This window comes from Trichosurus vulpecula, chromosome 2 (assembly GCF_011100635.1).
Source record: "Trichosurus vulpecula isolate mTriVul1 chromosome 2, mTriVul1.pri, whole genome shotgun sequence".
Taxonomy (NCBI): domain Eukaryota; kingdom Metazoa; phylum Chordata; class Mammalia; order Diprotodontia; family Phalangeridae; genus Trichosurus; species Trichosurus vulpecula.
The window spans coordinates 245222555-245245895 of NC_050574.1; the positions used below are offsets into that span (position 1 = coordinate 245222555).

The 23341-nt window shown below is 33.0% G+C and overlaps 1 protein-coding gene across 1 annotated transcript in view; it reads left to right on the forward strand.

The window, feature by feature from the left end:
- FAM171B (family with sequence similarity 171 member B) overlaps positions 1–23341 on the forward strand; it is an 81805-nt gene that overhangs the window by 53684 nt on the left and 4780 nt on the right. The window contains exons 2-7 of the mRNA XM_036746936.1: positions 9469–9702; positions 12633–12725; positions 15261–15419; positions 17975–18145; positions 19414–19530; positions 22994–23117. Coding sequence (XP_036602831.1) covers positions 9469–9702; positions 12633–12725; positions 15261–15419; positions 17975–18145; positions 19414–19530; positions 22994–23117 — 898 coding nt within the window. The remainder of the gene's footprint in view (positions 1–9468; positions 9703–12632; positions 12726–15260; positions 15420–17974; positions 18146–19413; positions 19531–22993; positions 23118–23341) is intronic.

The window sequence follows — 23341 nt, forward strand, 5'->3', positions numbered from 1 at the left end:
CAGAAAAGCAGAACTATTAAATGTATCCTTTTCTGAGCATAATGCAATAAAAATACATTGCATAAAGGATCTTTGAAGCAAAGATGAAAAATTAATTGGAAACTAAATAACCCAATCCTTAATCATGAGTGGATCAAAAAACAAATCATAGAAACAACCAATAATTTCATTTAAAGATACTGATAACAGCAAGACAACATACCAGACTTTGTGGAATATAGCCAGAATAATATTTAAGGGAATATTTATATCTCTAAATGCTTATATCAATAGAAGAGCAGTTCAATGAATTTAGGTATGCAATTAAAAAGAAAACAAGAAAAGCAACAATTTAATACCCCCCAATTACACACCAAAGCATAAATCCTGAAAATTAAATAAAAGATTAACACAATTGAAAAATTAAAAAAACCATTGAGATAATAAATAAAACTAGGAGCTGGTTTTCTGGGAAAAAACCAAAATATACAAACAATTGGCTAATTTGATTTTAAAAAAGAAGTAAACTAAATTGCCAGTTTCAAAAATGAAAAAGTGTGAATATACAACCAATGAAAGTGAAATAACACCAATTATTGGGAGCTATTTTCCCCAAATATATACCAATAAAACTGACAATATTATTGAGATGGATGAATATTTACAAAAACATTAATTGCTCAGATTCACAGGATAGAAAATATCATACTCAAATAATCCCATCTTAGAAAAAGAAATCAAGCAAGCCATAAATGAACTCCCTAAGAAAAAATCCCAGGACAAGATGGATTTACAAGCGAATTCTACCAGACATTTAAAGATTGATGAATTCCAATACTATATAAACTGTTTGAAAAAAAATAGACAAAGAAGAACTACCATTTTTCCCCCTTTGGCATAAATTTGATTTTGATATTTAAACCAAGGAGAAAAAAACAAGAGAAAGAAAACTAAATTTCCTAATGAATTTCCAATTTTCTAATGAATATTGATGCAAACATTTTAAATGAAATACTATCAAGGAGATCAGAACAATATCCCAAAGATCATGTAATGTGACCAGGCTGGATCTATACTAGGAATGCAGAATTGGTTCTATATTAGGAAAATCATAAGCCTAATTGACAACAAAAACAACAAAAAACATATATTTATTTCAATATATGCATAAAAGGCTTTTGACAAAATACAACACTCATTCCTATCAAAAACATTAGGAAGTATAGGAATAAATGGAGCTTTTATTAAAATGATTAGTATCTATCTAAAACCAAGAGCAAGCATTTTCTGTTATAGGGATTATCTAAAAACTCTCCTGATAAGATGAGTAAAGTAAATATGTCCATTATTTCCATTATAATACAACATCATATTAGGAAAGCTAGTTGTAACAATAAACCCAGAAAAATAAGTAATAATCATAAGGCAATGAGGAAACAAAACTCACATTTTCTATATATGATAATGGTAGTTTACTTAGAGAACCGTAGAGAGTCCATTAAAAAAAACTAGTTAAAACAATTAATAACTTAAGCACAGTTGCGGAATATAAAATGAACTCCATCAACATTCCTGTGCGTTACTAACAAAACCTTGAAAGAAGAAATAGAGAAATTCCATTTAAAATGAATGCAGATATAAGATTCTTAGGAATCTACTTTCCAAGACACACACACAGGAATTATATGAAGATAGCTACAAAACACTTTTCACACAACTGAAAGCATCTAACTACCTGGAGAGAAGTTAATTGTTAATGGATAGGGCAATCCGTTATGATTAAAAATAATAATATTACCTAAATTAATTTACTTATTCAGTGCAATACCAATTAATCTACCAAAAATTACTTAATAAAACTAGAAAAACGTGATAACCAAATTCATCTGAAGAAACAAAAGGTCAAGAATATGAAGGGAATCTGTGAAAAAATTGCTAAGTAATGGGGCTGGCAGTACCAGAACCCATGTTATACTACAAAGCTGTAATAATCAAAACAATTTGGTACTTACTAAGAAATATTATAGTTGATCAATGGATCAGATTATGTACACAGTATTGAGAGGCAAATGAACATAGTAGCCTAGCTTTTCATAAGCCCCCAAATCCCAGTTATAGGCATAAAAACTCACTATTTGACAAAATCTGCTAGGACAACTGGAAAGTAGTCTGGCAGAAACTAGGCATAGACCAGCTTCTCACACCCTATATCTAGATAAGTTCAAAATGGGTACATGATTTAAATGTGAAGAATGGTTTCATAAGCAAATTAGTGCAGCATGGAAGAAATTACTTTCAGATCTATGAGTAAGGGAAGAGTTCATGACCACATAAGAGATGGTTTAATGGAATGTAAATTGGATAATTTTTATTATGTAAAATAATTTTTGCATAAACAAAATCAATGTAGTCAAAATTAGAAGAAAAATAGGAAAGTGAGAAAAAAAACTTTTCAGCAAATTTCTTGGATAAAGGTCTCTTTTCTCAAATATATAGAGAACTTAGCCTAATTTAGAAGAATAAGTGCCATTCCTTAATTGACAAATGGTCAAAAGATATGAACAGTCAGTTTTCAGAGGAAGAAGTCAAAGCTATTAATAACCATATGAAAAATGATCTAAATCACTGTTGATTAGAGAAATGCAAATTAAACAACTGTCAGGTACACCTCACATTCATCAAATTGGCTAAGGTGACAGAAAAGAAAAATGACAAGTGCTTGAGGGGATGTGGCAAAATAGTTACACTGATGCACTTTTGGTGAAGCTGTGAACTAGTCCAACCATTCTGGAGAGCAACTTGGAAGTATACTCCAAAAGCTATAAAACTCTTTGTACCCTTTGACTCAGAAATTCCACTACTCCAAAGATATCAAAGAAAAAGGACTTATATGTAAAAAAGTAGATATAGCAGCTCTTTTAGTGATGACAGAGGATTGGAAACTGAGGAGATGTCCATTATTTGGGAAATAGCTGAACATTATGGTATATGAAGATGATGGAACACTATATTGTGTTATAAGAAATGATGTAGGGGGTGTTTTCAGAAAAACCTGGGAAGACTTATATGAAATGATGCAAAGTGAAGTGAGCAGAATGAGAACAATCTACACAGTAATAACAGTATTAAGATGGCAATTAACTGTGAAAGAGCAATACAATGATCTACCACAATTACAAAGGACTCATGAAAAAAGCTGTCTACCTATACATAGAATGATTGGCAAAAAGAACAGATTCAAGCTTATTTTTTCACTTTATTTTCTTTTTTTTTCCTTTTTCTTGGGTGGAGGGGAACATGGCTAGTGAAGAAATATGTTTTGCATGACTTCCTGTGTGTAATGATTATGGAATTTCTTGCCCTCTCAATGGCTGGAGAAGGGCTTGGAGGGAGGGAGGGAGAGAATTTGAAACTGAAAAACAATTTAACTTAAAAAAGAAAATTGTCTTTATCTCCTGTTTTTACATTGTCTTCATTATCCAATATATCCTTCTATCCTACTATTAGAGAAAAAGAAAAAAATAGTTAAGCAAAACTAAACAAAACATCAACTAAGTTAAACATTATATACAAAATTCCATATCCTTAACATCTCACCCCTGCAGAGAAGTGAGGGAGAGGTTATTCTCATGGCACTTCTTTGGATTAAAATTGTCTATTTGATGTTTCCCTATACTCATAAAATAATTATTGTTTTTTTAAAAATAATACTTTAATTTCCTAATAAATCCTAATCCCCGGGACTTGTCATTATAACTAAGAATAGCAAAGTAGAACCAAAATATTTGCCACATCTAAAAATATATTCTTCTTTCTCCACTTAGTCTACCACCTGAGCTGTGAAGGGAGTGGCACATTTCACTACTCATCTTCTGAAGTAAAAGTAGTCACTGAACTAATATCTTTCATTGGCATTTTACCTTAAATTTTTATAGTTATTATGTAAACTTTTTTGTTTCTGCTTTCTGTATCAGTTCATAAAGATTCTTCAAGATTCTCTGAGTTAGTAGTATTTGCTTATTTTTTTTAAATGGCAGAGTTACGTTTCATTGTAAGAATCTAACAGTGAATAAAGAGTCAGCCTTGAAGCTAGGAGGACTTGGTCGATGTTATACCTCTGACACATCCTGACAATGTGATCATAAACTAGTCATTGAATCTCTTAGTTCACTAATCAGTGTTCTAAGACTATAAGTTGTAAAGAAGGTACTGACCTACTTTGGTGGAGTGTTTCTTTACCTAGGAACTCTCTATGCCAATGAAGTCATAGTTAAAGTCTCTCACCCTTTTTTTACATTTATGTATAATTTTTGGTTGCTCTACAATCAATAGAATTTACTTTCAAGTACCTTATTTGCTATGTCTGTATAATTTTTGTTGCTCAGTCATGTCCAACTCTTCATGACCCCATTTGGGGTTTTCTTGGCAGAGTGATTTGACATTTCCTTCTCCAGCTCATTTTACAGATGAGGAGCTGAAGCCAACAGGGTTCAGTGACTTATCCAGGGTCACACAGCTAGTAAGTGTATGAAGCCAGATTTAAGCTCATGAAAATAAATCTTCCTGACTCCAGGCATGGCACTGTATCCACTGCGCCACCTAGCTGCCCTGTCCATGTAATATTAAAGGATATAAATAGGCATGGAAACATTATTAGTTAATATAAAATTATAAATATTGTATCTTTAAAACTATAAATATTACTTCAATTATAATAATAGAGAAAATTAATTATACAAATTGTTTCTCCAAACATTGTCTCTGATATGATTTATTATTTAATGTTTAATAGTACATAAATACGTTTTACATGCTTACTTCTCTAAAGGTTATGCAGTATTATAATGTTATTTTCCCCCTTATTTTTGACTTAATGATTTCACATCAATTTTTAAAAAAATTTTCTTTTGTTCAGCCTCATGATAGCCTCCTGCGAGTAGGGTGATCAGTTCAGCATAGTGATTAATAAAGGGGAGTCATTAAAGTATAGTAGAAAAAACACTGACTTTAGATTTAATTAGATTACTGTGTTTGAATCCTGGCTCTTCCAATGACTGCCTTGGGAAAGCTTTTAACCCCACTGAGATTCAGTTTCCTTCTCTGTAAAATGAGGAGGTTAGATTAGATGAACTTTCAAGTCCCTTCCAAAGCTAAATATATTGTGCTTGTCCTTGTATGCTACTTTTTGTCACTGTAGTTCTACTTTCACTCTTATATAGGAATGATGTTTCAACCAAGAACTGAAAGCTACTAAGACGTGCACTTCCTAAAGTTGGAAGGTTAAGTATAATGTACAGTGACTATGATTGATGCTTGTTAAAAACACAAGGAGAAGGGTACACACATTTATTAAGTGCCTATGTGCCAGCCATTACACTAAATGCTTTACAATTATTTTTTCATTTAGTCCTCACAATAATCTTGGGAAGTTTACATTTGAACAGACTAGGGTCACACAGCTAGTAAGTGTCTGAGGCAAGATCTGATTTCAGGCTTTCCTGCATCTAGGCCCAGTGCTTTATCTACTGTGCCACATAGCTACCTGAGGACAAATAGGTGGTGCTGGGAGAGGATAAGGAATCAGGGAGGTAAAGCCAGAAGTGAGCTTATGAAGTGAGCATAAATGATAATGAGTATAAAGAGATTTCTGAGATCTTGAAGGAGAGTTATTTCATGTCAGTGGATCACATTAAGAAACTAGGTTTTGTGGAGGGCAAGAAGAAACTGAGAGGAATAGTTTAATGATCTAGGATCTTTTAAAAATATCTTTGTGGATATCCTTAGGACATAAAGACTCTCTTTATGTTATCCATTTCTTTATTTTGGTAAATCACTTTTTTAAACAACAGGTTCCAGTGGAACAGAATTCTTTCCCATGAAATTTTCCATTTTTGTGGTAAGGAAACAGCATTTCCATATTTGCAATTTGTGTCCTGATTCTACCTCTTGAGTTCAATTTAAAAATTCAATATCATTAATCTTTTCTTTGATTGTCAAGATTTCTATTTTAGTGTTTAATTGAGTTTTTAATTGTTGTTTTTAGGCTTTTAAAAATTGTATCCTTGATTGATTGATCTGTTTTCTCTTTTTCTGTGGTTGAAAAAAATTAGTGATATAAATTTCTTCCTAAAGAGTGTTTGGCTGTATGCTCAGAGTTTGATATTTTTTTCATTGAAGTCATTACTTTTAATGAAGTCCTCTTCCTGTGTTTTATTCTTTGACTCACCAATTGTTTAGGCTTAAATTACTTGGTCTCCAGTTAACTTTTAATCCTTGTTTTAAGAGCCTTTTTATTGAATATAATTTTCCTTCATTGTGGCCAATACATGATATATTTAATATTTCTGTTTTTCTGCATTAGTTTGTGATATTTTTATGTTCTACTATATGGTAAATTTTTGTAACAGGGCCAAGCACATCTGAGGCATGTGTATACTCTTTTATATTACCATTTATTAGAATTCTATCACCAGAAATCTGTCATATCTAATTTTTCTAAAATTGTACTCATATCCTTATCTTTAAATTTTTTTGATTAGATAAACTGGGGCTGATAGCAGTACATTGAGGTCTTCCACTATTATAATTTTATTGTCTATTTCTCCCTTTTCCTCTTTTGTCTTTTCCTTTAAGTCTTTAGATGTTGTGTCATTTGATTCATGTATGTTACCTATTGAAATTGTGTATAGTACCTTTCAGCGAAATGCATTTTCCTTTTTTATCTCTTTTAATCAGGTCTATTTCTTCTATTTAAAAATATGTCTACTGAAAAATAATTTTTAAGCCTAAAAATGAAGGCAAAAACTACAGTGGACATATAGTACACATATTACTTCTAATGAATGAGCTTGCTTGAATACATTTAGTTTATGGACCAATTAGCTCATATCCTTTGTTTCCCCCTTTGTGATTAAAAATTAAAAATTCCTTATGTGGATTCTTTTAAATTGGACAAACAGTTGCTATTTAAAGGTTTAGTTTTGAATAAGCCCTTAATATTGTTTTTGTTTATGAAACTAATTTATTTAATATTAAAATAGTGATTTAAGGAATGCTATTTGAATTTTAAAATTGTTACAAATTTGATATCTCTTGTTTTACCATGAACCAACTATATTATGTCAAGTTAATGATAAATGTCTAAAAAGTAAGATCAAATTATTTGAGGAACAGATAGAGTTGACAGCCTATGGATATCACATTTCCAAATTCTTTCATAGAATCTTTTCTCATCACAAAATAGTGACACAGTAAATGACATTTTATATATAGAAGCTATTAAGATTAGCCAATTGTAGTCCTGTCTTGATTATCCATGATAATGGAATGGAGCACAAGGATTATTTTTCTTTGGCTCTATAAGGCAATTTCTATATTTATTTTGGAGTGTGCATGTTTGATAAGCTCAGAATATATGTACAGCTTCCTGTAGAATGATGAAACCTCATTGTAAAGGCCTGACTATACAGGTTATGGATCCTCTTTCTTTAATAAGTTTCTTTCTACAATTTACTTCCAAATTGAGATTCAGCTTTTTGCTAGATTTAAAAAGTAAGCATGGGCTTTTATTTTTGTTGTTCTTCACTTATTTCAATTATGTCTGACTCTTCATGGTTGCACTTGGGGTTTTCTTGATGAAGATACTGGAATGGTTTGCCATTTCCTTCTCCAGCTCATTTTACAGATGAAGAAACTGAGGCAAAGAGGATTAAGTGACTTGCCCAGGGTCACAAACAGCTAGTAAGTGTCTGAGGCCAGATTTGAACTCATACTCATGAAAAGGAGTCTTCCTGACTCCAGTCCTGGTACTCTTTCCACTGAGCCACCTAGTTGCCTCACAACTTTTATATGTAAGAATTAGCATCCTGTAACTACAAATTTTTTTTCCTATGTGCATATAGAGAACATTGTTTTGCATGACATTTTCTTTTCTCCATGAAAAGAATGAGAGCTGGGCTCTTCTTTCAAGCTTGCTGGCTTATATCTTCCTAGGGACAGGTAGATAAATATTTTTAGCATTAAAAACAACAATAATTCTCATTCAATAAAAATAAATTATCTACCTTATGCCAATAAAATATTTAGAATAAGGAAGTGTGACCAAAAATTTACCAGCAGGGTCTTCCTTGGTCAAGATTGTCAGTAATTTGCTTATCTTATGGTTTTAAAGGGGAAAAAAAGGTCAATTCACTCTTACAACATCACCATGGGGGAGACAGCATAGTGTAGGGGAAACAACAGTGAATTTTATTGGAAATCGAGCTCAAGTCCTGGTCTTGCAATTTATGAGGAGTATATAATCAATCAACAAGTATTTATTGAGCACCTACTATGTGTCAGCTACTGTGCTAGTCTTAGAATTTAAGTATAATGATTGAAACAAAATCTACTCACAGTACTAAGCCATGACTGCTGAGACTCAACTTAATGATCTCCATAAATTGGAATGATGGTACTTATATCACCTACCTCAAAGAGTTTTTGTGACAGATGAATGTGAGCTCTTATACAATAAGCAGTCAGGATAAAATCGACTCTTCTGTTATAGAATCAGAGAATTTGAGAATTGGGAAGGATCTCAACAGCTAGCTAATCCATACAAGATGGGAACCCTCACTATAGCATACTCTGTAAGTGATCATCCAGCTTCTTCTTGAGGACCTCTAATGAAATGGAAACCTACTTCTCCAAGCACTGCATTCTGCTTTTGGACAGGACTATTTTTAAGGAAGTTTTTTCTGACTGAGACTAAATTTGCCTCTTCACAACTTTCACCTCATTCTGTCCCACTGGGGCCAAACAGAATAAGTCTAGTCTTCTCCACATGGTGACTTTTCAAATACTTAAAGGTATCAAATTCCCCCTGAATCCTATTTTCATGTAACCATGGCTTATGAAGTATTTTAAAAATGTGAAACTCTTCTTCCCCCTCTAGTTGAAAAGAAAGCCTCATTAGCCATGGTGCTAAGATGTGTATTGAAAAGAATGATGTGAAATTAATTTGTTGGCATTAGTCAGTGCTTACTTTTATGTATTTTTGTATCATAGGCAAACACAGCCTTACATTTCTCACATTCAGTACCAGAAAGTTCCTTTTGGTCTCTTAGAGAATATTACCAAATGAATACATTAAAGGCCACAAACATAAATGAATACATTTCTGTGGAGGTATGCCCCATTCCTTGTTGGCAAGAATTGGAATTAACTTGGCTCAGTTTTATGAAGCTCATTGAAATGCTGTAAAATTGCATGTTTTTGAAGAGAAAATATCAAATCTCCTTTTGAAAAGGGATTCCAGTTTAGACAAATATTTTTGTTAGGTTAATATAAATATATTATGAATAGACATAGGAGCAAATATTTCAAATTCCACAAATTAATTTTTCTGTGCTAATGTACAAGAAATGATTTTGGATAGTATTTTACAACAAATATATTTCATTATAGAACATACTTCAATACTAATATCTGGCATCTTTTTTCTTTTAGTATCTCTGTTTTTACTGAAAGTCCATGTGAATGATATCATCAGTCGTCAATATCTACGCCAAGCAGTTGTAGAAGTGTATGTGAACTACACAAAGACAAATTCTACTGTAACTGGAAATAATGGAGCGGTGTTAATAAAAGTTCCTTATAAATTAGGTGTCAGCTTGACTATCACAGCTTACAAAGATGGCTACCTGCTAACACCATTGCCTTGGAAGACTAGAAGAATGCCAAGTAAGCCCTTTAAAAATATTACTAATTAATTTTTTTATCTTTGAAAATCCATTTTATTCTTGTCAACTGAATGTAACTCCACAAAACTAACCTAAATAAGTCAGGACTGAATTCTAGTCTAAAGCAAAACAGGAGGGATTTTTACCCTGTATTATGTTTTTGTTTAAATGCTATTTTGAAAAGACTTTAAAAAACTTTTAGTAAAATTCATATAAAAAGCTTATAGTTGTAGATGCAAATTACAAGGAAGTGCATATTTAAGTAAATTGTCCATTTGGGGGCAGTAAATGGCAATTTCTACTTTATTGGCATGCATGATGCAAGTTATTGATAAAATTGTTTAAAACAATGTGTAAATGCCTTCTATAATAAATATTTGTTCTCATTCTTCAAGGCCTTTTTCATGCACCTCTTCAACAAGTTTTCTTGAAATGCTCTAACCTATATTGATCTATTTTTATCTGCTCTAAACTCCTTCAGTATTTATAGTCTATGCCATACAATGTAGGGTGTAATTATATATTGTTTTTGATTGCTTGTGAGTAATTGTGATATAATAGAGAAACAATCTCAGAGCCAAGAAGCCATGGGTTTGAATTCCATCTCTGATACATATCAGTTGTGTGATCCTGGACATGAGTTACTTACCTTTTCAATGTTCTAGGCAAGTCTCTAAGACTCCAAGTTACAGAGAAGGTGATAACTTGTGTTGGTTGATTTTCTTCACCAGAGAGATCTATACCTGTGAAATCACAAGTAAAATCCATTTGCTTATTCTTGAATTTCTAATGATTGTTTTACAAGAGTTAGTTTTCTTCCTCCAACAAGATTATAAATCCTTGAGGTCAAGTCAACAAGCATTTATTAAGCACTTACCATATGTAATGTCCTCTGCTAAGCATTGAATATATAAAGGAAAAAAAAACCAGTCCTGGTTTTCAAGGAGGTTACATTCTAATTGGGAGAGACAACAGGGAAACAACTACATGTATACATACATGAACACAAGAAACATCCTATAATCATTTTTATACTTTATAGTATTAGGTACATGGTAGTTATGTAGTAAATAAATAAAATAAAAATAATGAAATATGGTTATTTACTTAATATACTTATTCTGGCTGCTTTAGATAGATATTAACAGACTAGGAAAGCTCCTTTTCTTTCTTAGGGCTGTATTCTGAGTGGATGAGGCCAGAAATATTGCTGTTTATGAATACTATTGAAACCAAAACCATAGCACCTAACTTGAATTTTAACTATATTTTCATCTCAGAAGATTTTGAAACAAAAGCCAAACCACTTAGCTTAAAGAGGCTATATTTTTGTCTCAGTAACAATCAAGACAAGGAACAGATATTAGGTAGGACTGGGGAGATAAACTAAGTTGTATTGAAAATCTGCCATTTGCCAAATACCATACTGATACAGTTTAAGATTCAAAAGCTGTGTAGGACTTCATATTGACCATAAACATCATAGAGTTTTATCGAGTTTTGACTAATAAAATTCAAATAGTTAGAAAATAGCAGTATATAATTAACTAATAAACTTGTGTGTTATAGACTAAAAATCATTTATGTGATTCCTAAAGAGCCAACATCTTGGGGTAGTAGATGCAGTGCTGAATTTAGAATGAGGAAGAGTCCCTGTAATCCCACTTCAAATACTTTCTCATTGTTTGGCCCTGGACAAGTCACATAACTCTGTTTCCTCATCTGTGAAATAATGGGCCTAGACTTGATGATCTCTAAGTTCTCTCCTAGTTCCTAATCTATGCTCTAAATAAAGGGTCAAGACTAGTTCAGTTATATAACTAATGTCATTTCCACTTTTGACAGAATACTAGGCTTGTCAGTGGAATGCCAGAGATATAGTATATCTGGATTTCAACAGAATGTTACATAAAATTGTCTGAGCTATCCTTGTGGATAAACTAAAAATATAGGTTAAAATATATCAGAACTGGTTGAAAGACTGAACCCAAAGGAAGAGTTAAAGTCAACTTGGAGGAAGGACTCTAGGAATCTTGTTTGTTTGTTTCAAGATATCTGTGAGTTGTATGACTTGAGCAGCTAGATGGTACAGTGGGTAGAGTTAGGGCCTGGAGTCAGGAAGATCAGAGTTAAAATTCAGCCTTAAATACTAGCTGTGTGACTCAAGGCAAATCACTTAACCTGTGCCTCAGTTTCCTCAAATTTAAAATAGATATCATATTAGCACCTACCTATCAATAGAAGCATAGAATCCAGAGGGCTATGACAGTGCTGGTATATGGTTTGTAGGTTAGGAAAAATAGAGTATTATGTTCTGTTCTGCGTGCCACATTTTAGGAGGAATATTGACAGTCTGGATATTATCTAAAGGAGAGCATTTAGAATGATAGATGCCACAGGAATATTGATTGAAAGAATAGGTAGGAAAGAATTAGGTGGGGCATAATAGCCTTCCTCAGGTATTTGAAAGGATATTATGTGCAAAAGTCTAACCCCATCATTTTACAGTTAAAGATTCTGAGGTACAGTGAGATTAAGTGAAGTGCCCAGAGTCACATAGTTAATTAATCTCTGAGGTGTAGGGTTTGAAACCAGTTTTCATGTTCCAAGTCCAGTACCTTATCCACTCCACACAAGGAAGTCCTATTTCAAATAACATGCCTTAAGTACTTTGGAATAAGTTTATATATCACAGTAAGTAAGCCACTAAACTTTAATGGACATCATCATAATGTCTACTCTGTTTTTTTTCTTTATTTCATTTTCATCCATCATATTTTCCATTCTTGTTTTTCCTGGCTTTACAGTTGCCTGACTTTCTTCTCATACAGTTGTGCTGTTCAACACTTTTCAGAGCTGTTGGAACAGAACTAAATTTGTTGCAGCTTTCTTGCACTTAATAAAATATTCTAAATGTGTTACATTTCACAGTATATTCATCAGTGACACTTTCACTGTTCCCTCAAAGTCAAGCTAATATATGGCTATTTGAAGATACTGTTTTAGTTACCGGAAAATCATCTGGTAAGTACAACACTCCTCAATCCATTATGTAAAGTGATTATTATTATGTAATTAAAAATTCTTTATTAACAAACTAGGTTAATTAGATCTAGGAAATCATCTAATCATGGAGCTAGGACTAGATATATTCATTGACATTTGCATATTTAAAAAAATCTATATTCTGATGATAGTGTACATTTTATGATATATGGAATAAATATTAAGTGGTTAGTTGAAATTGACTCCATTCCTAAGGTGGCAAATGTTCAGGATTGAGGGATCAGGGGCAGCTATGTGGTACAGTGAGTAGACCACTGGCCCTGGAGTCAGGAGAACCTGAGTTCAAATCTGGCCTCAGACACTTGACACACATGTACTAGCTGTGTGACCTTGGGCAAGTCACTTAGCCCCAATTGCCCTGCCCAAAAAAAAGCCGGATTGAGGGATCAAGAGGAATGACCTAGGCATTTAAGATAGCCACACAGTAGAGTTCTATGGGAAATTTAGAAGCTTTAAAAATTGTTTTCATCACATTTTGGTATGCCAAATAGCAAGCTGCCTATTTTTCCCTAAGTATATTGTCTCCCACCACCTCTGAATAGAGACAGATCCTGACTTTAAAACACTTCATTAAGGAAAACCACGTACCTTCGGATAATTCTCTTGACTGGTATTGAACTACCTGGAAGTCCCCTCTCCGCTATTCCTAGAAGCATAGGAGATCCTCCTTGCTGATGCCAGTGATGTCTGCAACTCTCTTTTCTTCCCTCCTTCATTCTCTCCTTACTATAGGTCATCAGGATGCCCATAACCATATTGTAACTTGTGCAGAAAATAGTCTCTTCTTCCACTGCTAAGCTTAGTTGGAAAGAGATAGGGCTACATTGATAGGAGATATGTTTCTAGGGTCCCATAATATATACCTGAATGGGTTTGCATGTAGAAACAATATGGTAAATGGTACTTATGTCCTACAGTAATGTTAAGTATTGGTCCATCTATCTGTGGGTTAAATAGGATTTTGTGAACTTTCTTAAAAACCTAAACCCCATGTATAACACTGTTTCCAAGGTAAACTTTGTTCTGAGTTCCAAACACCTATTTCTAAATTGAATTTTGAAATTGTTGTAAGCTCTATAGATGAAGCATTTTTAAGAAATGCATGAATATCTTTTTAAAAAATTCATATATACTAATGCTGATAAAGTTTCTATCCAGTATTCTTAAAGGTCTGTGGTTTTGCTTTGTGAGGTAAGCCAAGAAAGTGCACACCAATTGCTTTTTTAGTCATTACTTAAGTATGAAAATTATTATTGCTTTTGTCAGAGAAAAGAAATAGACATACAGAAATAAACATACAGCTCTTCAATGCAAATACACATTTCTCTAGTTAGATTATCCAAATTGGGTAGACCCAAAGCCTTTAGGGTCTCTTCCAATTTTTTCCACTGCTCTTCAATCCAAATGCACATGTTAGTGCTTTGTCTAGTAACTGAAGGTAACTTGCAGTTTGGGAGTGCTTGGACCAGGAATTAGAATTTCATCAGTGCTGACAACTCACAGTGTGGAAACAAAATCCTTCCAAGCAGATTGTCAACTTGTCTGTAGCTTCTAGCCTTAGAGAATTATTTATCTATAAGTCTACATTTAGATGTGTAGAGGGGGTGTATTTTGTGGATTTAGGGATTTGTTTGGGTCTGGACCTGTGATTTTTATCAATGTGCAAAAGTCACAATCTGGGGACCACCCTTCACCGATACAAATGAGTGACTTCTCTGTTACTTATAGTTTTAGCCAATTGCCTGGGACCCTGAGAAATTAAGTGACTTAACCATGGTCCCACAGCTAGTGTGTCAAAGGCGGGACTTGAAACTAAGTCTTCCTAATTAAGGCCAACCCTCTCTTCATTATACCATACTGCTTCCAATAAAGCTTCTACAATGAAGGGACCTGAGAATCAGAGAAAAGTCAGGGAACTACAAAAGTGAACATAAGAGTAGGCATTGATAGGTCATAAGTACAAGTCAGAGAGGCAGTGTGCAGTAGTGGAGCCAAAACAACCCCAAAACCTTGGAGTCAAAAAATGTAGATTCAAGTACTGCCCTTAACACATACCAACTCTAGGACCATGGATTATCAATTTCATCTCTCAGTACTCTCAGGTAATTCCTAAGACTACAAAACTACAGACATATTGACAATCTTCATGGGAAGGAGTTTTTCCCTCCCTTACACTGTGAGTTCTTAACATTGATGAAATTCTAATTCCTGGCCCAACAATATCCAAACGGCAAGTCACCATCATTTACTCCAGAAAGCACTGATATGTGCAGTTGGATTGAATTAGGAATCAGGAAAGATTGTTTCTCTATACCCCCTTTTAGAAGGCATTTGTTATTGCTTTCCTAATTTTACAAATGAGAAAAGAAATTTTGGAGAAGAGTGATTTATAGTACAAACACTAATCCATGTCATTGTTTTACATTTGTTCCCAACTCAATGGTTTTTTTTACTTAATTTTACTGTTAGTTAAATTAAAAAAATATTTTCCAGATGCCAAATCTCAACCAAGTGTACAGTTTCCAAAGGGTTTGATTAAACTTCCAAGCAGCCATCATATTAGTAATGTCACGGGCTATCTTACAGTACTACAACAGTTTCTGAAAGTAGACAACTTTCTGTACACGACGGGAATTCTTCTTAACAAATCAGGTATTCAATGTTCTTCTTAGTCTTGTAATTGTATTTAAATGTATTATAAGGACATAAGCATATCCTCTAGACTTTTAACTGAATGTAGAGATGTGATGCTTAGGTACACATTTGAAGTTGATTAATTCCTTGAATCCCATATCTATTATCAAGATGTCTCTGTCTGCCTTCCTTTTCTCTAAAAGTACAATTGGCTCCCTACAGTACTTGCTATAATTACATTGAAATTAATGTGCATTTCATTTACAGTGTAGTTTTATTATGCCCAAAGAATACCTTAAGAAAGAAATATGTTTTCCATGACTTCTCATGTATAATTGATATCATTTTGCTTGCCTTCTTAGTGGCTATGGGAGGTGTAGGAGAGAATGATAGAATTTGGAATTCAAAATTTAAAAAGAAAAGAATGTTAAAAAATAAATAGTGAATTATTTAAAAAAAGACTTTCTTGAAGTCCTCCAATATTTTAGTTAAATCCTTGATGAAGTTCCTATGGAAATACATGGTCAGGAATCACATAGGATGAAAAGACACAAATGGTTTGTAGTCTACATTGATGGGGGAAAATAACATTGTTGAGACCATGGATCTATAGAAATAATTTCAAACTTTGCAATTGTACAATGACAGTAAAATCTCTTAAGGCAGTTAAATGTTATGTTTAGATGTAATTGAGATTCATGGATTGTAATATTTTAGAGTAAATTGCAATACACATTTCTCTTACTAAAAGAAATCAAATATTTGATTCTTTTGCATACAGAGAGATGTCAGCCAAAGGCAACATTAGTTTACAACATAAACTTGTTTTTAAAATCTTATAAAGAAGGATGATGGATAATTATGAGAAGTGTAATCTTGTGAAGCAGATAGAAGCAGTAGAGAGTAAAAGCAGTTTAAAATAAGCTTGACATGAGACTCAGCGAAGCAGAATCATCTCAAAAACATTTAAAGCAAAAAAAATTGATAAAGAATAATAAACAGAAGAAAAATGAAAAAGTTTAGCAAAGGTTAGTATAATAAACTGTTTTTACTAGCAAGGATAATATTTCACCATGCTTGAGGTCAAATATAGCACTAACGGTGACACAGAAGAGAATAAAGATATTTAAACCAGATGTATAGACCAAGTGAATAGTGAAATGAGGAAATTAGTGTTGGAGGTAATACAATATTCAGGAGGTGAAAATACCAAAGGCATGGGGGAAAAATCCCAGTCCTTAATACTGAATAAAGGCAAATGAATGAACATCACTATTGACTTACTTGCTTACTTTTGTACACTTTAGAGACATATTACTTGATATGTACCCTTTTTTCACTTTTTTCCCCTTTGTGTATCTACTTTTCCTTTTTTTCCTCCTTTATTCTAAACTCCTTGCTTCAGCTTTGGGTTGGTTATAGCTTGAGAGTTGTGGTAAGGCAATCTCCCTAGGATATGCTTCAGGGAGAGCATGAAACCACTGTCTAGATGTAGCCAAGATGGAAAAGGGGGGACCCCTTCCTAGAGTCAGATACCTAACTTTTCCAAATATTAAAATGTATGACGATGCCAGTAGGCTATATAGTGTTTTACATTTTTTTCATTTTCTTTTTAAAAAAATCAAATTTACTTCATTATTGATTTTTTTCATTTGTGATTGGCATTTTTCCATATTTTCTGTTTTAGACAATTGTCAATGTTATAGACATTCAAAACCTCATGGCCTAAATAGTTATTTCTCTCTTTTTGAGCTGAAAAGACAAGAGTTAAGCTAAGAAAGGAAAATGCATAATTTTATTTCAGGAAACTGTTTTAAAAGTTTTCTATGATTTTGATTAAAGTGTTAAAATTTAGAGTGTTCTGGCTCTGTGAGAAAGTAGAAGTTAATTTCTGTTTAATATAAATCAGTTTTCTGTATAAGGTGCCTCTGAGTAGACATTTCTAATTATGAAGGTACTTGAAAATTTTGTCTTTTTCAAGAATCTTATCATATAATTTATTTTTAAAATTTGAAGTATATAGTGCTATTCTGTTTGACAGTGTGAGTGATCAAAGAAGAATAATGAGGGAAAACTTATTTTCTACATACTGTATAGAACTAACATGTATCTTCCAAAGTTTTTGAGAGGCATCATTATGATAAAATATAGAAAAACCTCTGACACAGTAGAATGTCACTAGTATATTGGCAAATGTTTTATTAATCCCTTTTTAGAATTTAAAATCTCAGTATATACCAGTATCAATTCTATGGATAGTAAAATGGTCAAAGATGCAGTATGTCAGAGAGAGGTTCATCAGGTTTCATTATAGCCCACTGTTATTTTTTAAAATTACTGAATTTAGCAAATTGACATTTAAATTTCAAATATAATATAAATATGCATACATGCCCCTCTGATGAAAGGATAAAAGTTGAATCTGTATGTACTTATTTGGGATAAAAACAACACTTTTTGACAAATTAGAAGGATCTGATGTTTTAGTTCTTCACTTTGCTTTTCCACATCACCTTAATACTGACTGTATGTTTGATTCTCTGAAGCAAAAAAAAAATCTTTTTTATTTTTAGGTTTCAAAAGCATTGAGTTGACTCCTCTTGCTGCAATATGTGTGAATATATATTCTGGTGGAAAAGAACTAAATGTGGATGGCTCCATTCAAATTACTCTCCCCCTCCTGGACCCAAGCACTGCAAAGGCAGGGGATGCGTTACCTGCTTGGACATTTGATATGAAAACTGGTATGTGGACTCTAAAGGTTAAGAAATGTGGAGCATTGGATATTTTTTTTAAACAGGTTAGACTATAGCATGACATTTCAGTAATATTATACATTTTATCATATTTTCAGTACATAATTTTAGGCCATCATAGTATTTTGTAAATTGATTAGGGGATATTAGGGCAAATTATCATTTCACAAAATAGCTATTTATTATTTATTTTTTCTAAATGCTGTCAACATGTAACATGATATTCAAGAAAAGCATTTATATTCCATATCTGTTCCCCACTCCAAAAAAATTATTAACCCTCCATCTCCCCCTGTCACTAAGTTTTATGGAGGAAAAAATGCGCATATATGTGTATATATATGTATATATACATACACACAAATATGTGTATACATATACATACATATGTGTATATATATACATATATGTGTGTGTGTATATATATATGTGTGTATATATATAAAATTTTCCCTTTAATACAGAAAAACCTCATTGCATATAGATGGCCTCAGAAAGATATTTCCCTGAAGAATTTATATAATTATCAGAATGAAACAAAATAGTAAATTTAAGATCTTTAGACAAATACCTAGATATATACTCTGTAGCAAGGAGGCAAATTGCCACCCACTCAAGGGACAGCTTATTGAGATCTCCAAAAAACAAAGATTGGCTGGTCTAACCATGACCAAACATAGGTAGTTAACTGGCTTTTGTGCATAGAACATGGCAACTGGAGTCAGAAAGACCTAAGTTCAAATTCTGTCTCAGGTACTTTCAAGCTCTGTGACCTTTTGGGCAAGTCACTTAACCCCTCTGTGCCTCAGTTTCATTTTCTGCATAATCAGAGAGTTAGATTTGATGACCTCTAAGATCTATAACTATATTCTCTCCATAATTATAATCTTCTGACATCTAAGTAGGGCTAATTTAAATGCTATGTAGGTGATAAATTAGGATTTTTCTTAGGCATAGCTAAAAGTCCCTGAAGCTTTTCCCCAAAGCCTCATTGCCTCATCTGTCCAAGGGTAATTTCTCCAAATTCGAGATTATGCTCCCAATCTCATGCTGTATAGTTTGAGTTTTTCAGAATATTTGTTGAAAAAATATTTTGATATATTAAATTGACATGTATTTAATCCCAGATATCAGAAAATTTGTTCTATCAACCCTAGAATATGTATAGCTATTGTATTTAGAAAGAGATGCTTTAAAAGCAAAAGGCTCTACATCTGGCTCCTGCCTAATTAGCAATTATTTGGTTTCTTTTCTAGGTGCTTGGGCAAATCGTGGTTTGGGAATGGTCAAGAAATTTAATGACCATTTAGTATGGACATATGTGGCTCCCCATTTAGGCTACTGGATTGCAGCACCACTTCCTGGAACCAGAGGTAATACTTTAAAAAGCAAAGAGGAATTCAGTGCTAACAAATCATCTTTATACTTGTTCAAGTTGGTTGTTCCTTGTTTGTGAATTTTCATGAATAAACCACGTTTTAAAGCTTGTTTGTTTCCAGGTGAAACAAATATTACCTTAGATTGAACATAATCTGACTTAATATACTCAGTGTAGTTTTAACATTAAAAAAGTCATCATGGTATAGAGGAAAGGGCATTGAATTGGAAGCAGACCTGGGTTCTAGCCTTGGGTTGACCAATGACTAGCTGTCTGACCTCAATCAAGTAGCTTATTGTTAACAAAAATAATTATAAAACTGTAACAATAATACAGTCTCTGCTTGAAGAACTCCAGTAATGGGGCATTTGCTCCTCCTAAGGCTACCTGTTCCACTTTTAGCTCAGTTTCTGTGGCATCTGTCTTAAGAAGATTTCACTTAGTTATAAATTTTAAAAGTGAAAAAAATATTACTTCTCACATTCAAATCTGCTTGTGTGACAAAAAGGAGAACAACAAATTTAAAAATTGCTAAGGTTAGAAAAAATCGTAAGATTTTTTTATTTATCTCTAAAGCATTATACCAAATAATTATTTTGTAATCAATTATGTAGAGGGCTTTCCTTGGGCCTTCTACAACTTTTTAAAAAATAAAAATTCTATTTTATTTTTACTCTTACTGTATATTGACATTGTTTCCAATAAAAAGGAAAGAGAAGAAAAAGCACCAAGATAAAAGATTCAGCTTATTACAACTAAGACATAATTGCTACTAAAAAAAAAACACAAAAAGCAAAAACATTTTTTTGTGAAGTCAACAGTTATCAGCCTAATTGTTGAGATTTGTCCATTAACCTAATGCAATCAAAAGGGATATTCTTTCTTTTCATCATTTGAAGTCAGAATTTTAAAAAAGCTATTTAATCCAAACCCAGAAGGTGGTTCTCTTTTGTATTTATTTATGCAAAACAACATGAAGTCTTCCCAGCTGTCTGGCCATACACAAATCCTAATTTGCCAGTGTAATGAAATATTGATGAAAAGAGCAATTAATATTTCATTTGATATCATTACTAGTCCAGGTCCGAGACATTTAATTTTTAATACAAGTACCATGAGAAATAGTCAAGGCTTGTAGACAAATATGACACTAACTAAAAACAGATTTAAAATAGTCAGTTTAAAGAAGATGAGGTTATGAATTATAGAAGATTATTATTATATTATTCTGAAGTAGGTGAAAGTTCTATTTTAGTATTCATTTTTAAATGTAGTTTTCAGCTTATCCCTTGTGGGATGATTTTGTGGGAGTTTAAGCACTATGAATAAAAGCAAAACATTTCCTTTTAATTCATGTTAACTTGCTTGTCATTTGAAAAATCATTTCTGTTAAGCAATTCAATAAACATTTGTCAGATGCCCACTATGTGCAAATCAGTAGTAGTAAGAGGATACTTAATCTGCCCCCATAGGATTGAGACTTGTAAGAGAACTTAGAAATTAGCAAGTCCAGTGCCTTCATTTTACTGTTGGCAGGACATAGAGGACCAGAGGGGTGACCTGATTGGCCCAATATTGTACATCTGGTAGGTGTCAGCCTGGATGTAAATGCTGACTCTCAAATTGGGGCTTTTCTCCACTATTCTATTCTACTTTCCTTCTACATTCAGCATAATCTAGTGAAAAGAACTTGAAGGAGTAAGGAAAGCTGGACTCTGGCCTTGGCTCAGCTACTAATCAGGTGTATAAACTTGAGAAATTTACCAGTGTTTTCATGGCCTTTCACCTCTTTGTGAAGTGAGGGTTTTTCATTAGATGATATCTAAAGTCCCTTCTAGTTCTAAGAGTATATGTTGTGATGCATTTACTTTTAACATTCAAACCAATAACTGAATTAATAAAAATCAGTCCAGTATTGGTATAAGTGCTCATGTGTTCAACATCGCTTTAGTTGTATTTATACTAATAGTTTAAAAGTCAGTTGCCTTAAATTCTGTCTTTTACCAGAATTAGAAATTTTCCTGAAACTGAAAATAAGTGTTAAACATAATAAACTAGGTTAAAATAGGTTTCAAGAGTAGGTGGTCTTTTAAATAAGTAAATTTAGTAAGTATTGAGACCTATTTTCTCTCTCATTAGATTGGAGCTGACTGGTATGAGCATAAAATGAACATAAAATGTATTTTCATTTTTCTACTTAATTACTTCTATCCTTTCTATGTTCATTCCCTACATTTTGCCTACTTTCCCCTTCATCATGCAAGCAGTTTCTGACCAGTGTTTTCCTAGCCCAGATTTTGGGTAGATCTTCATCTTCATCACTTCCTTAAATGTGCTAGGGATCATATGGAGGGAGTTAGACTTGATGTTATGGAAAATATTGAGTCACTACATTAATTTTGTAATTATGAACACTGGCATAGGAGAGGCCATGTGGTGTGTACCTTACAAGAGTCATATTTCCTCCCTCTCCCACCCCTGAATTTGCTTAATCATAAACAAATCCATTCTTCTGTAGCACTTGACCTAGATAAGCATTTGAAGTATAGAGGAGTTTATGTGTCTTTACCTTGGTTTGGATAATTGGTGATAGCTAGGCAGTATAGTGGATAGAGTCAGGAAGACCTGAGTTTCAGTTCGGTCTCAGACACTTACTACCTGTGTGACTCTGGGCAAGTCACTTAACCTTTGCCTGCCTCAGCTTCCTGATTTGTAAAATGGGAATCATAATAGCATCTAGCTACCAGGTTGTTATGAGGATAAAATGTGATGATATTTGTAAAGCACTTAGCACAGTGCTTGACAAATAGTAGGTGCTTAATAAATGCTTGCTCCTTTCCCTCTTCCTCTATAAAGAATCTCCCTCCTAAGGTATATTATTTCTTTAGCACTTAGCATAATGCTTGGCAAATAGTAGATGCTTAATAAATAAATACTTATTGACTGGTGAGGTGATGATGTCGACCCTCTCAAACTTGGTTAGCATTTGAGATTTACTTCTCTGAGTAACCATTTTTAACCTTATCTGAGTACCTATAGTGACTAGACCATACCTGATCAGTTGGCTTGAAAAGCAAAGCAATTCGTATCATCTTTGTTTCTTTTCATAAGATCCTTGCAAGACAGGTCATTTATAGCTCTCTGTGAAGACGGCATACATCAGGGCAGTGGGTAGATAGAACATTCCTGCTATGGTCTGACTCAGTGAATACATATTAAATATAACCTTAATGCAATTCCTACACTGACACAGGCATGTCAGTGTGCTGTTTTGTTATTTCTTAACAACAGGGAAGAAGTGAAGATAGCGAAAGATTAAGTAGAAAGATTAGACGAGAAACTTTATATCAGAAATGTTTCAGGTCATAGGAGATGGTCTACTTGAGAAATTGGTACTAAATGAGTTATTTGTTGTTAAAATCATTTTTGCATGAGTATATTTGTATTGAATGTTTTAGGTTCACTTGTAAGTGAAGTCTCCAAGGATATCACTGCCTACCACACGGTATTTCTGACAGCCATATTGGGAGGTACAGTCGTCATTCTCATTGGCTTTTTTGTCGTTCTTCTTTGTTATTGCAGGTAAGAATAAATTTGATTAATGTGTGTGAGTATTGAAATAAACAAGCAGGAAAAACCATTATTTTGAATAGTTCTTTGCAGATTGCTCATTTTGCTTTTAGCATGTTTGGTATGTTAGTAAATGTGGACCTTTGGCAAAACCAGAAATACAATGAATACGTTGATTTTTTAATGTATGATTTTCTAATATAAAATGGATAGATTCCAAATATGCCTCAATTTTT